Source organism: Ammodytes marinus (assembly GCF_949987685.1).
Source record: "Ammodytes marinus genome assembly, chromosome: 5".
Lineage (NCBI taxonomy): Eukaryota > Metazoa > Chordata > Actinopteri > Uranoscopiformes > Ammodytidae > Ammodytes > Ammodytes marinus.
Window position 1 is genome coordinate 15,225,299 of NC_137234.1, and position 15,180 is coordinate 15,240,478.

At 43.8% G+C, this 15,180-nt stretch overlaps 1 protein-coding gene across 2 annotated transcripts in view; it reads right to left on the reverse strand.

The window, feature by feature from the left end:
• roraa (RAR-related orphan receptor A, paralog a) overlaps positions 1 to 15,180 on the reverse strand; it is a 175,811-nt gene that overhangs the window by 61,153 nt on the left and 99,478 nt on the right. The window contains exon 2 of one of the 2 annotated variants that reach the window (XM_080027253.1): positions 1,576 to 1,605. The exons of the other annotated variant lie outside the window; for it this stretch is intronic. Within the exon in view, the coding sequence (XP_079883379.1) occupies positions 1,576 to 1,605 (30 nt within the window). The remainder of the gene's footprint in view (positions 1 to 1,575; positions 1,606 to 15,180) is intronic. 2 annotated transcript variants of the gene reach the window in all.

Consider the following 15,180-nt stretch of genomic DNA (forward strand, 5'->3'; position numbering starts at 1 on the left):
AGATCTACAGCCTGACTATAACCATGTAGGGCAGAGCAATCTCCCTCATTATTACTCCACCAGCCATATAATCACCAGGCTTCTCTGAAAAAGGCCTTCCCTCCATTCTCATTGACCATTAACTGGCCCCTTGAACTTCTGCTAGTGCACACACTGACGAGGTTCCTACTGGCGCTTCCTGTCTGCAAGGCACACCAATCAACTACTTGTTAAGGGGCTTTACTTTGATTTCCTCACATAGACAAGATTTGAATATTTCTCACTGAAATGAGACAGCATAGTCCAGTCTCTGCCCAGGGCTTTGAACCCTCTTAAATCATGCTCTTTGATTTGAGCCCCCTTACGGTGGAGAGGTGCTTAGCGCCGCACTAATTATGATAGTGGGGGGGAGGATGGTGGGTCAAAGCGTTTCTGTTCTACCTTGAAGATATCCTGACACAAACACGAACATGCACACATCAAACAAAAAAAATATCATGGGCCCTCCAGACAAGCAAATAGCTTAACACACAATCATGCTGCTGTTTTGACGGGGCTGTTTGAGTTAGGTGGAGCTGTCAGGCGTAGAAGATCATATCCTTTGCCCTGCTGTCTGATGTAAGAAAGAGCCAGGGTGTTTCACAGGGCGAGATGCAGCCTCTCACAATCTGAACTACTCTGACCGCTCTTAAAGAAAAGCCCTCTGGCCGTCCCTCTCCACAAGTTTCATCAGAGTGATCAGAGCCAAAGGATAGCCTTCAGGGCTAGTTTCTTTCATTCACACAGTGGGGTATGTATGAACACACACACACCCACTGATGTACACGCATACACAAACACACTGCAGTACACAACACAAAAGTGTTTTAACATGCCTTTTCGATTGCACTTCACACGTGTCAAAATAGAGTACAAATCTCTTGGAAATCATTGATTTCTACAGGTTTGACTGTTCATCAATTCTTCATGAGCAGAGTGAAATTGAAAAGGCAGCGGTGGTAAGAAAAGGCAAAGCCTGTGTTCTATTGTTGTAGTGCAGAAAGAAGTATTGCATCTCACATGCGAGACATGTGTCACATACTGTGTCTGTATCTTTCAATTTTAGTGATATGATCTGTGCTTGAAGAATACAAACTCGTGGTAGTTTATTGCAGCCTCAGAGGTTGCAAACCACCACATCCTTGTTGTTCAGCTGCAAGGCCTTGCACAAAACAAAGAAGTGCTTCAGCACACTGTCTGCTCCAACTTTGCATGATTATCAAACAGTCATGAGACAGGATTTTAATTTCCTCTCTGGGGTTCATATTCTCTGCAGGATGGAGAAATACTAAATAGTAAAGTGGATGATTTAATTGAAGGTATTGATTTATTAAAATACAGTCATGCAGCAATATCTAAATAAGCACTGATGAAAGAAGAGTCAATACAGATAGAAACAAGATGATCATATCGTCCCTATCAATATCTGGGACATGAAGAATTTGTTTTTTTCTTCACATTAAGTTCATGTGGAATCTGTGTCCCAAAGTGAAATGACATTGTGCAGCCTGAAAATTGAACAAGTCATTAGAAAAATATTTGTATTGTTGTACTCACAGGTATGTGTCTTCTTTGTTACTGAGATACCTGCAAAGAGAAAACAAACAAACCACGAGAAAACATTATTAAAAACTCATTTCAAATACAGAGCACAAACCACCCTTTAGCGCTACTAAGACTAGCTAAGTGATGAGGACGAAGAAGAGGTAGACCCTGTGGTCCAACAGACTTTCACAGTCCAAGGTCAGTGAGGTGGCAGGCCCAGGGCAATTAGGTGTGAAGGCCGGCGCCTGACAAGCTACATAAACAGCCATGGCAAGGTGGTTTAAACTCTATCCTCTGGATGGAAATGTATGAGAAATCATACTGAAACAAACAACATTTGGAATGCTAATGTGTTTAGCAGCCACACTGGTTAGGTTTGAGTGCATAACTAAGTCTGTGGCCCAGGGCACCACAAAGGCACTTTGACCTCAATGTATGTTAGGGCACACTCACACTAGGCCAAGTTACCCCATTCCGTACCGAAGCAAGGTTTTCCCCCCTCACCAGTCCCCCAACCAGGCTTAGCACAGTTACCCCCTGCACATTCATCATTGCTTCATAATACAACAAACGTATTGGTTCCATTTCAAGAAATCTAAATCTTAAACTTTCTCAAGAAAATCCCCTGAGCATGACCTCAAGTGCTTTTATAAGTGGACAAAAAAAACTCAGTGGTAGTGATTGTCCGGGGCACTGCAAATGCCATGAAGTTGTTGCTATGTTGCGTTGGCATACTCTAAAATGCAGCCTGCTATGAATGTACTATTATTCTTCTCCACAAAGTTCTGTGGCGGAGTCCGGTAAGGATTCCAATATTATATAGCAAGCATGTGGTTTTGAATTTGGTTTTTACCATGAATCAGTGAGACAACCTGAGTGGTACTGTAATGAAATGAGCACCAAAGTATAAGAGTAAAAGATATACATCTCTCATTTTGAGACTCCATTCAAATTTAACTAACCATTTTATTGAATGAATATCGTAGCAACATTGCTCTAATGCCCCAGGAGCCTGACACGGATGAGTGCACAGCCAGCCGTGGTCCCCGGCGGCCCCCCTTGGATGCTCATGCTTTGCAGGCCGATGGCACACTAATAGATCCCACTTGTCATGCGGAAGCAATGGCTAATTTTTCTACAGCTTGCATTTGAAACTCTGGGGACCGGCGAGCTGACATGATTCAATAACTTCTCTGTGAAAGAAATAAAAAAGACGTCTGGCCGGAGATAACAATGTTCCAGACATGTTTGAGGGGGAAAACGAGTCAAAGAGCAACGAGGGAGAAAACAAATAAGCCCTTCAGCCTCCTATAGACATACACACAGAAACACATCACTGATATCAACTCCAGTGAGCAGAAAGAGGGGAAGCAGTCACCTAAGGGGCCAGCATGTCTGTGATGGAACTCTAGCATTGTTTCAGTGCTCGCTTGGAGGCAAAAATACTTCTGTTATGACCAACTGTGACAACATTACACAAGGAGAAAATAAACAGTAAACCAGTCTTAATTCTACTCTCCAATTAAATTATATGAAAGCCAGCAGGAGCCCATGGTCCATTAAAGAGCGCATGGTGTCAAGGTGCCTAAACACAAGGCCGTTGTAAAAAGCCTATATTAAACAGTTAACTGGCTCTTTGTTGCGATGGGTAAGACAACTTTTGTAGACCATGCAAGGATGATAAGTGTTACAATTAGTGGAAACCGTTATTAGAAGAAAATGCAAATAGCCCACATCCTCAAGGCGTTTTGCTTACACCGTCATTACAGACATATAACAGCAACATTCTCCCACTATTTCATTTAAGGGAGGATAAGAATGATTTTAACCTGAAATTGAATGTGTTCTATATAAACAAAAGGTGGATGAGAAAGACAGATATACAATAATAATTATAACCTGTTGCTTTGTCTGTTTGTCTTCTTTTGAACTGTTACCGGACCTCAGATTCTTCAAGTTATCAACAACAACTTGCTTTAAAAAAATGTTTACAACAGAGGAAGTTAAATAAACGTGAGAAACTTTGAATGTATGTATGTGTACAAGGTATGTGTGTGCTCTCACCAAAGGCTAGCCACACAGACCACACAGATACTGCTGCACCACTGTCACCAGCTCCTTCACTGACAAAGTCAAGTAGGAACAATTTGCCTTAGCAGATTTTTAGCTCTAAATGAAAGACGCTGTAATGAATGAGCATCAACCTATAATCACTGAATCTTCAATTAATAACAGTAATTATAAACTATGAACTGAAACCAGCCATGAATCCAACTTTATTTATTTTTTAATCGTAGCGTAATCCTGATACTAGGTAAACATCTCGTGTTTCATTGTAGGGAACATGCTAAATCCAAAGGCTGCACAGAAAGTCAAGTGGATTTAAGGAGGGATTTACTGTAAATGTACCCTGGGGAATTACAAGTGTAAACAACACAGTTTTGTTTACTGAACTTCAGATAATATTGTGTCTCCGAAGGTCCTAAAAAAACTTTTTGGAATTCATTTAATACCTCGTGAAAAGTTAGCAAATTTTCATTTGAAACCTGCATTGTTAAATCATCCAACACCCACCCATGCACTCAGCAGAAATGTGCACCACATTACCCACATGCTACGGGGAAGAGCTCAACAAATATGGCGTGTCTTTAGCGTGTCTGTGTGTGTGTGTATGTATGTGTGTGTGTGTGTGTGTGTGTCTGTATGTGTGTGTCTGTATATACAGTAATGGGGTCCCACAACACCCTGTATGTCCCCCACTCAAAACATACATACCCATTATTCTAAAGCAAGTGTTCTCTTTATTACTATGTAATAAGGTGCGGAGAGGAAAACCAACTCTGTCAACTGTTTAACAGCAACGGCTCAGTTAGCATGTTGCTATGCAGGTTAGGGGAAGCAGGGGGGAGGGGGGTTAGTGGGCCCACTTCCTCCTCTACGTGTCATTCAGAGACCTGTGATTGGAGGTGGCAAGGAGAAGGGCGCCACAAAGCCAATGAATGAGTCAGGCACAGAGAAATAAGGAGTTAGCTCCGGGCACTGACATTGGCGATGCCTGCCAGCTCATGTCTTCTCCACTGGATGGCAAGTTCAGAGGTCAGCGTGGAGGTGAAGCTCTCCTTGGATGCCAAACAGGCTTGCCATGAACATGGCTTTACAACTTGAGCAATCGCCTTTATTTAATAAATGTCTGCACTTTGTGGGCATTCTTTATTTAAGAGATGATGGAAGCTGGAGTAATGAAGGCAAGGTGGTTGTCTGTGTGTGAAGTTGCAGCTTAATTCTCATTTCAACGTCACAATGGAAGGAGGGACAGTTGTCACCACGATGCCTTTGATCAGCCATATTGTCCCCTTGTAACAGTAAACAACTCGCAGCACATGTTGTCATGAGAGCTCGACTATGCTATAGAGAAGAGAGGCACTGAGCAGGCTACTGGAGGTTAACCTCCACCACATCTATCTGCAGGGGGGCACACATCCTGTAAACATGCCACTTAGACAGGAGAGAGAGTGAGTCTGGGGTTTTTAAGCAGCCACACAGTGCTGCAGCCCGGCTGTGTGTGGAGCAATGTGCCATCGCCCGGCAACTCAAAGTGACAGCGCTGTAATGAAGTCTGAGGCGCATGGCAGGCTGTACGTCATAATTTCAGGTTCCTTAAAGCCTGACAGGGAATGATTATCATGGATGGTTATTGTCACCCTGACTACCCTGGGAGAGACGAAGGAGTGCTCTGGGGTTGTTGCACCGTGACATTCAAAGTTACAGTCTCCTTCATATAATGGAGCTGTCCTCTCAGCGCGCTAATGGGAGCGATCCATTTAACCTGTGCCAGAAACACACAGACGAGGAAGTTCCTAATGCGAGGCCTCTCCCGTGGGGACGTCACACACTCCCCCCCCCCCCCCCCCCTGGCTGCTCCCTTCCTGCTGCTTGATTCATTGACTAGCGCTCCTCACTTATCCTCATTCACTGTTCAGTCTGGGGAGACAGGGAGGCTCGCTTCCCCGCCCGCCTGCTCCACATGCCACTGATGCTGCCGCTACGCCCGCCCGAACACAAGGACACAGCCGGCGCAACAGAGCCAGCTGCAGGAGGAAGAGCCAGCAAGAGCGTCCTTCGAGGGACAGGCTAGACACCTACTGGAACTACGGGTCAATAACACCACAGGCCCCGGGAATGCTAGCAGTGCACCCATCGCTACATTTAATAAGGCTTCTCAGATAGAAAAAAATTAATTAGGCAATAATGAGAAAGTTTGGGTATTGTCCCGGCATGTTGTATGGAACTGTTCATTTTAGGCGAGTCCCGAGGTTGCTGGTTAATTGTAATGATTTTGCCTGTATGCCATGGTCATCTTAAGAATGATAGATGTAGCCACATTCAGTAGTCCATCTTTTGACTTCAACCGACCCACCCGCCGACTGATAAATTGCGGCAACATTCCCTGAGAGAAAATAACTAGAAACAATTAATGCGTTTCTCTTGTTAGCCATCGCAAAGCTCCAGAAGCAGTCTGAATTGTTTGGGAAGGATGTTGTCCTATGATTAAGTGTGCTGTCAATTTAAGACAATTCGTCATATAGTATACTCAGTATAGAACGGAAAGCAGAATGTTGAATAGGTGACTTCGTTAGAGAGTCTGCTTAGAGAATGCATAGTTTTATTTTTAGTAAGTAATGTACTGTACTCCAACCCCCTGTTAGATATGCAGCCCAGCCAAAAGCACATAAGATGCAAGGTTAGTCATGCATTAATGCTCATCTCATCAAAAGTCATCAAATGAGATGGATGAGTTGATTCGCGGACCTCTGTGCTGTTCTAACTTTGGCAGTCTTTGTGAAGGCCATGTTTCATACACAAAGTCATTTAAACAATCCTCCCTTTTGCAGTGACACACTTAGCCTCGTGAGCTATTATACTTCTATAAACTATATACACACAAAAAAAATGTAATGATTAAAAAAGCACAATGATTCTAATCAGCTGCCCCCTAATATACTAAAACACTTAATCCACAGAGAGGCCTACTCTCTCTCTTGGGAGGCTCAAGAGAAAAATGACTTCTTTGTCTCCAGGCGCTGTTATTTCTGGTCATTTCTAATTGGTTTTAACTAAAAGCAACCACTCCGAGACTCCACAGGTTACACCCAATGCATCACCATGGAATTGTCTGCAAATAGAAGATATACATCCAAATTAGTTTTAGAGGACAGCACACAATTGTCTTTCAGATGACAAAAGGAGAAAGGGGCAGACAGTAAAAAAAATGAAAGCATACATGCCTGACTGAGCAAGGTAAGAAGTTGGAAGATCCTAACAGAGGAGGGGGTGACCCTGAGATCACAGAAGCCCTGGCGACCATGTCACATGCACCTGCTCACCTAACAAATGTCTCCCAGGCTTCGTGTACAACTCCCCCCCCTCCCCCCCATACAGTTCTGCTTTGCTGGGCCAGGGAGTCTCCAGGTGAGTCCTCAGTGCTGTTTGGTGGCTCGTGAATTATACATTGCAGCAGAGGAATTGACGTGGCCCAGGAGGGGCTCCAGAAACAGCAGGCATGGCTGGGAGGCAGATTGAAGACTCCGACAGAATTTTAATTGTACCGCAGGGAACACCGCCCGCAATAAGAGCTATTGTTATTGGTAAGATACCGCCGCACAGGTATACCAAAAATAAATAAATGACAGGCACCAAAAAATTACTCAGTTGTACAACGTCCAAGCCTGTAACATGGCAGCACCAAGCGCCCCTATTGTTAATGAGCATACTGAGGAGGAGTATAGTCCATATCACTGTAGCGCTAATATGTATCAGTGCACTGTCTTCTCTCACATGCTCTGAAGACCCGTGAATGTGAGCTTTAGCAAAGGAAGAAAAAAGTCTACAACCAAATCAATCTACAAACTTAACAAGGAACCACTCAGCGACAAACCACCGAAGCATTACATTCAGTTGTTTTGTCGTTCTATTCACTAGATGAAAAGCTAAAATGTATGGGGTTTCTGCTGCACTGATTTGTACAATCTGATTTCTGGCTCTTGCTGTACTCTATACTGTAATGCTCCTCTGAGCGTGCACTGGTCCCAGGGGGCCTGACGGATGCAGGAAAGGCCCATAGGCACTGGTCAAAGTGAGGCCGGGGGCACAGGCAGGCCTCTGTGTACACTCTGTGCTGGCGGTTCCCAGCCCAGCGGTAATCTCCAAATGATCCAGCCCTCAACCGCACATGAAACCCAATAGCCTTTTCAGCACCGCACCATAAATAAAGAGGAACCACAGTCAGCAGACCACCCTGGCATACTTTACTGTTATCGAGCTTTACACCAAACAGCAGTCGGGAACAGGCCACCACGGGGTGTGTTTACATACTTCACATACATAAAGGCTTTATCTACATAGATTTGAAATAGATACCATGTCAAGAGGACTGTTTACTTTAAGTGGTGCAATTACATATTAACATAATCTATGCCTTTCTGTATTGTTTTTTACATTGACCAACAAAATACATCACAATTCCCATTGTTACAACCTAGAGGTGAGAGGTTGCTCTGCCTCTCTAGTAGACAACAGTGACATTCCCCCAGAGACAACAGTGGAGCATTTTCTATTTATGTTACCATAATACCATAGCCCTACACAGGTTTAAATCTAAAGGGGAATTCAATTACCTACAGCTCCTGAGGCATAAACTCCAGTTATGCATGTTTTACAATAATAGGATGTAAGAGTATAGCAGTGGGCCAATAGAGATGTGCCCCCTTGGACTAACCTATTCAGAAGAGCTAAAATATTCAGAAAAATGCCGCTCAGTGCAGTGAAATAAAGAGAACCTCAGGTCTACAGTTTGCTTGAAATAGCTTTTTCTCCCTTTGTTTTCTTTCTTCGTCTTCTGTTTCAAGGCATGTCTGGCTGCAAAGGATGATTCACAGGGCCATCTACTTCAGGAAACCACAGCGGTAGGCTGCTTTTGTCAACAGATGAAGTGTTGCTTAAGACTTGTTTATTCAACTCCCCTCTCCGAGTTTGGTCCGTGTTCCTTATCATCTCAAGAATAGCAAAAAGATGGGATTAAAACCAATGAGTTAATGTGTGCTCTGACAGTCAGTGAGACAATTTGTTACCAGATCTTTTTTGTTCAATGTGTTGAACACACACACACACACACACACACACACACACACACACACACACACACACACACACACACACACACACACACACACACACACACACACACACACACACACACACACACACACACACACACACACACACACACACACACACACACACACACACACACACACACACACACACACACACACACACACACACACACAAACCTACACACACATACACAAGCTTGCGAGTATAATCACCAGGGGGGTGCAGGCACTGATGACAAACTAAAGTCAGCTAATATCAGCTCGATAAAGGCTGACTCAGAAATATATTGCAGCCCTTTTATTACCATCACTCATTCAGTTTCAATTCTCATCCAGTACAGTACAGTACAGCCGGCACTTGTCTAATGAACACGGGTCTATGGGGAAGGATCACTCTGTGCGAGTGTGTTGGAAGTCAAGGTCCCACAACTGTGGACTCGTGGCTCTGCTGATAAGGACTTGGCTGTAATTGCTCAAAAGGGAGGGAACTGCAGCTCCATTAGGGTCTGGTCTTAGCACTTGCCAATAAGCCAAACTGCCCCTCTGAAGCCTCCCATGTAATGAAAACTTCCTCCGAGATGAATTACATGTCCGTCAATCCACTAATTAATATCATGGACTTGTCTTTTTGCGCCTCTCTGCAGTAACGAACTGAGTCAGAGAGATGGGGGTTGAGGTATTTCTGAGCACTGGAAGACATAAAGGAAGGAAAGGCAAAGGAAAACTAGTGAGCGCGCTGCCACTGTCATTCAGTGCAGTCATGGTCGGCACTTAGTGCAGCATCTATTTTTCATGTATTTCATAATTAAAACCTGCGAGTTCTGTAAGCCCTCCATGCTCCATGCAGATCAAAGGTAGTCCTATTAGCAGGGAGTTCATCAGTGGAGCTACTCTTCCATTTCCAGGCAAACGGAGCTGCATGCTTAAAGCACAAATACCCCACAATTACACACACATGTGTGATATCGGGACAGCCACGGAGTTGGACTATGATTAATAGAACACAGATCACAGTTACCTCCTCCTTTTTTCAAAGCTAACACAACAGAGGACTTTACACACGAGGGTATCCAATGCGTGGCAGATAAAGGGCTTGATGAAAGACTGAATACATATTTCACACATCGCCTCTCGTGGTGCAGGTGGAGTCTGCTTGGGTTTTGTTGCCGTCTCCCTCCCCGCTGCATTCTCTATGTAAATGTAATGGGAGGATAACACGGGATAAAGCTCTGCAGAGCGCAGCAGACGTGATGCCTCCATTCTGCAGGGATAGAGAGAGAGAGAGGTACAAACCTACCTCACATGGTGAAATCAGCAGAGAGCGCTGTGTTGCGTTATTTATTTGTCCCATTGACTCGTTGGTAAGTTGATGCCACTGGGCGAGCTGTCAGGAAGCTCAGGCTTTGAGAGATTCTTTCCATCACTTCGGCTTGTAATGGGAATAAGGCCAAAATGCTTAGATTCTTTCAATACAATTGCAAAACAAGTGAAATACAAGTATCCCATTGTGTTGCTTGAATACAGCACTTGAGTAAATATGCTTAGTTACTTTCACAACCATTGATGACTTGACCACATCACCACCCACGATGGGAAATCGAACAGTATGTTCATGAAGTGATAAATGAAAAAAAAAAAAAAATCTTCCTGCTGTCAATGGGGTTATTCTTAAGCCATTGCGTAACAATGTCATAGGAAGAACTTGTGGTGGTGAAGTCATATGAAAAGGGGACTATAATTAGCCATATAGCATTTGCACACTCATAGGAACAGCAGTGGAGTTGTTCATGCTTTTCCTACTGGAAGCATAAACAAACTCTCCACTACCGGAGCCAAGTTAACGACAGGGAGCAAAAACCAATGTACTTCCTCTGGACTCATGAGGTCAGTAACAGTTCATGGTACAATCGCCCTATACACTAACTACTGGACAACTGAAGGTAACAGGAAGGGCTGCTGGTTTTATCAAGTAGGACTCCTGCTATTACACTCCTGAAGTTACACCATAGAAAAAAAGGGGCATTTGTCCAGAAGGCACAGCAAAAGATAACACATCCTACAGCCAAGCCAGGTTACAGAGAGGACAGGCAGAGGGCAGGGCTTTTGCGCTTTACACAAGGGAAACATCCTCTCAGCATCAGTTATCACAATAGCTGCCCTATAACAAAGGCAGTTGTAACCTTCCCCGTGGTGTTCAGGAAGGCTTTGTGGTGGTGCACTGCCTATTCCAATAAATGTTTTGCTTTATCTATAATACATTATTTTCATCCAACTGTCAACATTGTTATGAAGAGGGCCAGACATATGTTATGAATAGCACGCAATATGCACATATAACCCCCCCGCACACGTAAAGGACATCCGCAACACATCCACAAACAGAGCCCATTGACACTCGGTGAAATCACAAAGTCAAGAGGGGGACTTAGGGGTTGGGGCCGGGAGAGAGTGTCTATACCGCAGCCACCACAGCCATACATTTTTCTCAGCAATGTGAAAGCTTGCAGCCGTGGCCAGCAGTAATAATTAATAGCATAGTCTATAAGCATTCCATTAGGTGCAAGCAGCTGTCATAAACATCTTAATTAATTTACAAAGCAAGCAACTGGGGAATTATGGCGACGTAAAAATCTGCTTCCCTCTGCCGCTCCATAGCACTGGAACAGATCGGGCTTTTAAATTTTTAAACATGCCTTTCATGTTCTCTAGAGCACTAAAAAGCCTTTGAACAGTCAGCTTGTTAGGAGATGCACCTAGAAGCCCAATACCTACGGGTCGTCTTGCTATTCTCTTCATACAGTGACAAGAGCTTTTGGGCTTCTCTTTGCCACCGCGACTTGACTCAAGGAATCTTTCTCCTCCCGTACGGTACTGGCCCTCCCTCCCTCCCTCCCTCCCTCCCTCTTTTCTTTGTCACAGTGACATAATGCACTGTTTTTTTTTAACTCCCAATCCCCCAATCGGAGCTCTCTCCATCCATCTTTTTTCTCAGTTTGCCTGTGATTCTTTGATTTAAAATACATTTTTAATTATTGTTATTATTAGTCACAGTTAAATATTTGAATCTGAATCATCACCATTAAACAGCAGAAGCATAACAAAAGGAATGCACATTTAAAACATAAACCTCCCGCTGTGTGGGGCCTTATGTAAGAGGAGCATCCTCTTGAGGATACTGGAAAGCACAGCTGAGGGACACTGATGCAGTGTCTAATGCCAAAGCAAGGGTCAGAGGGTCATGGTACAAACTCTCTCCCTTACCTGCAGTCACTCAGAGAGGGCAAGATTAGACTGGCCACTCCATTATAGGAGAAAGGCTTAAGAGCATTTCCACTCTCAGAGCTAGGATATCAGCAGCTTCTGACACTAAGCAGGGCTGACCCATCATTTTGGAGGGAATCAGCTGTCTGCCCAGAAATACAGTTCAGTCTTGGATGAAATGTTTTTTTCCTTTTTTTTCCAACCACTACAGTTTAAAATAAAGACATAGACATAACTCAGAGACAACAGCACATTAAGAAACAGGGCACCCCTCATCTAATATATATATATATATTTAAATATAGCGTATTTATATGTATATGCACTATATGCAGTTCTGAATCAATTTAACTATGCATAACATCTGCAGTATGCCATTTACCAAGCAGACATAGCATTTTAATGTGCCCATTACTCTCTGATGATAGCCAGGCATCACATTCCTTTTTTCCCTCATTCAAACCTGTCTCTTCTTTCACATCCCTCTCCATTTCAGCCCATGCCATATTTGCTTAACCCAGCCAGTGTGACAGCACTCAATGCTAAAGCACTCCCAAGGCAGATGATCAAAGTCAGCAGTCAATTCACATTACAATGCATTGATTTGATGTTTCCTAACCTCCCAGGCCTTTCTCTAATGCTGCCAAGGGCCTTCAGGATATTGCACAGCATACCCCCTTCCCCAGCTTTTTCTCTGCCTCTGTCTCCCTCTCTCTCTATTTCTGTGTATGTGTGTGGTTGATAGAGATATTTCTCGGGTCATGTTTGCATATCATTTTAGTCTATACTGTCTAACGGTCGGTGTAAAATAACAGACCAGACTGGAAGCACAGCAATAATTTGAACGAGGCCGACCATTTCAAAAGCACCTTCCTTTTACAATGTAATTATTGCCCCTCATTCACCTACTGTTTAAAATATTGTTTTAGAGTAAATCACCCCCCACCCCCCTGTTCTCATATACCACACTTCGTTTGCTTCTCATCACTTATTCATTTGCAATTCTTTATTGAGTTGGCTTCTATGCTTTAGTGACTGCCATTTCCCTCTGTGGGGATGTTGAGAGCACTTGCATGTTTTATTCAATTATGAAAACCTAATATGGTGGAAAGGTGTGCATGGCGCTCACTCCTAACCATGCATTATTTCACACGTATATTCATTCCGTCTCGCTGTTGTTGGGGTTGTGGAGGAGGGGAGGAATTAAACAACCACCCAAAACATATGCACAAATGCATGCTCTTTTCTTTGTGGCATTGACCTGCGGGGTTAACAAAGGCACAGTAAGAAAGACGGACATAGAGGTAGCATATCTACATATGAGAACAGAATCTATTGCGTCTGTCTTTCTTTTTCGAGGGAAGAGAGTTACTTTGTTTTCTTTTTTTCCCTACTCAGAGGTTGTCAAAATGCGTAAGCATCATGGCCATGGCACAGTGACACACTGACCTACAAGCACAAAAGAGAACTTTGTCTGCCTTTATTATAAACACGCACACAAGCACTCACTCGCTCACTCGCTCGCGCACACGCGCACACACACACACACACACACACACACACACACACACACACACACACACACACACACACACACACACACACACACACACACACACACACACACACACACACACACACACACACACACACACACACACACACACACACACACACACACACACACACACACACACACACACACACACACACACACACACACACTAAGAGGAAAAGGAGGAGAGAGAAATATACAAACTATTGATTTATGCAAAAAAAAAAAGCATTCCTTAAACAGCATCAGTCATGACGGTTGTGTGCAGCACGCTGGGGCTCTTTAATTATTCCTCAGGAGCTAGACAAACTCAGTGCGGTGTGAAGAGCTCCTATTGATTCCTGCCAGGCAGATGGGACACACTTACTTAACGTGATTCACAGACGTGATTAGAAGACAGAAATGGCACTAACCTCCTATTCAATCTACATGAGCAACTGCATAACAAATGGCTGGTCATTAGGCAGGCGAGGGGGACGAAAGAGGACATCGGGTCGGACTACAGAGCTATGAGAACCTGTTGTTTCATGGCGACTCTATTCGACAGGTGAGTGACAGCTGCCACTCAAGGAACCTTAGATGCCCCGTCTGACAGAAGGCAAGAGGAGATGAGCTATGTTGTTGCTGTTGCTGAGTGTGAAGAGTGGGTTAACTGAGAGGACGGTGATGGGATAGGTGAGTTATTTAAATAACCTGGCTTGTGATTCGTGTTTAATTTGATGTATTGAGTGGAGCTGTATTAAACAATTTGTATGATTGAGTCAAATGGTAGTGGAAAATGCACATGAACATGTCCTTCAATGTATAATTGTTCAGTTGATTAATTGTTTCAGTATGATTGCATTGTGTGATTTTCTGTTTAGCTATACCTTTTCTGGTGTACTTGGATGGATGAAAGAGCATGTGTTGTCTATTCAACAGTTACATACAACAATAATCAAAAGTACTATGAGAACATATATCCAACACTATATGGTGTAGGCTGCTCGATACATCAAATCCACAATAAGATATTAAAACATTCTAAATTAATATCAACTAATCCATCACATAAAACAAAATACACATAGAAAGCTGTGGCATAACAGTACATCTGTCTTGCTAGTATGCTTTTTTTGAAGCCGACTGCTGATCCTCTGTGAGGTCTGCTTTTTAAAGTGCCACCCTATTGTTATTTTATGAGGGTTGAACTCAAGAGCCAGAGCCCTCGTCTGAGCTGTGCAGGGAGAATTCCCCTGCATGGCTACACAATACACAGACAGCACATTTAGAGATGCCAGCGCCTAACTAGAGAACAGTCAGTTAGGTGAACCCACTAAACCCCATGTCTTCAACATGTCTAGCCGCGATGCTCCGGAAACCCCGGTTTAAAAAATGCATTTGGTGCAGTTTATGCGGCAGGCAGACCGTGTGCTAGGCATGCCAGGAGGGCTAGTCGAGTAAGATCACATGTGCTGCTCACATCCATGGTTAGTGAAATGCCACTGCTGTATGCCTCATCACCGCTGCTTCCCCCCTGCACTTACATAATTTACACAAGCGAAAGGGAGGGGAGGACAGCAGGGGGGGAGGGGTTGGGCGGGTGTTGGCGCTGAGCTACGGGAAGCTCACGTCCAATTGCGTTTGGCC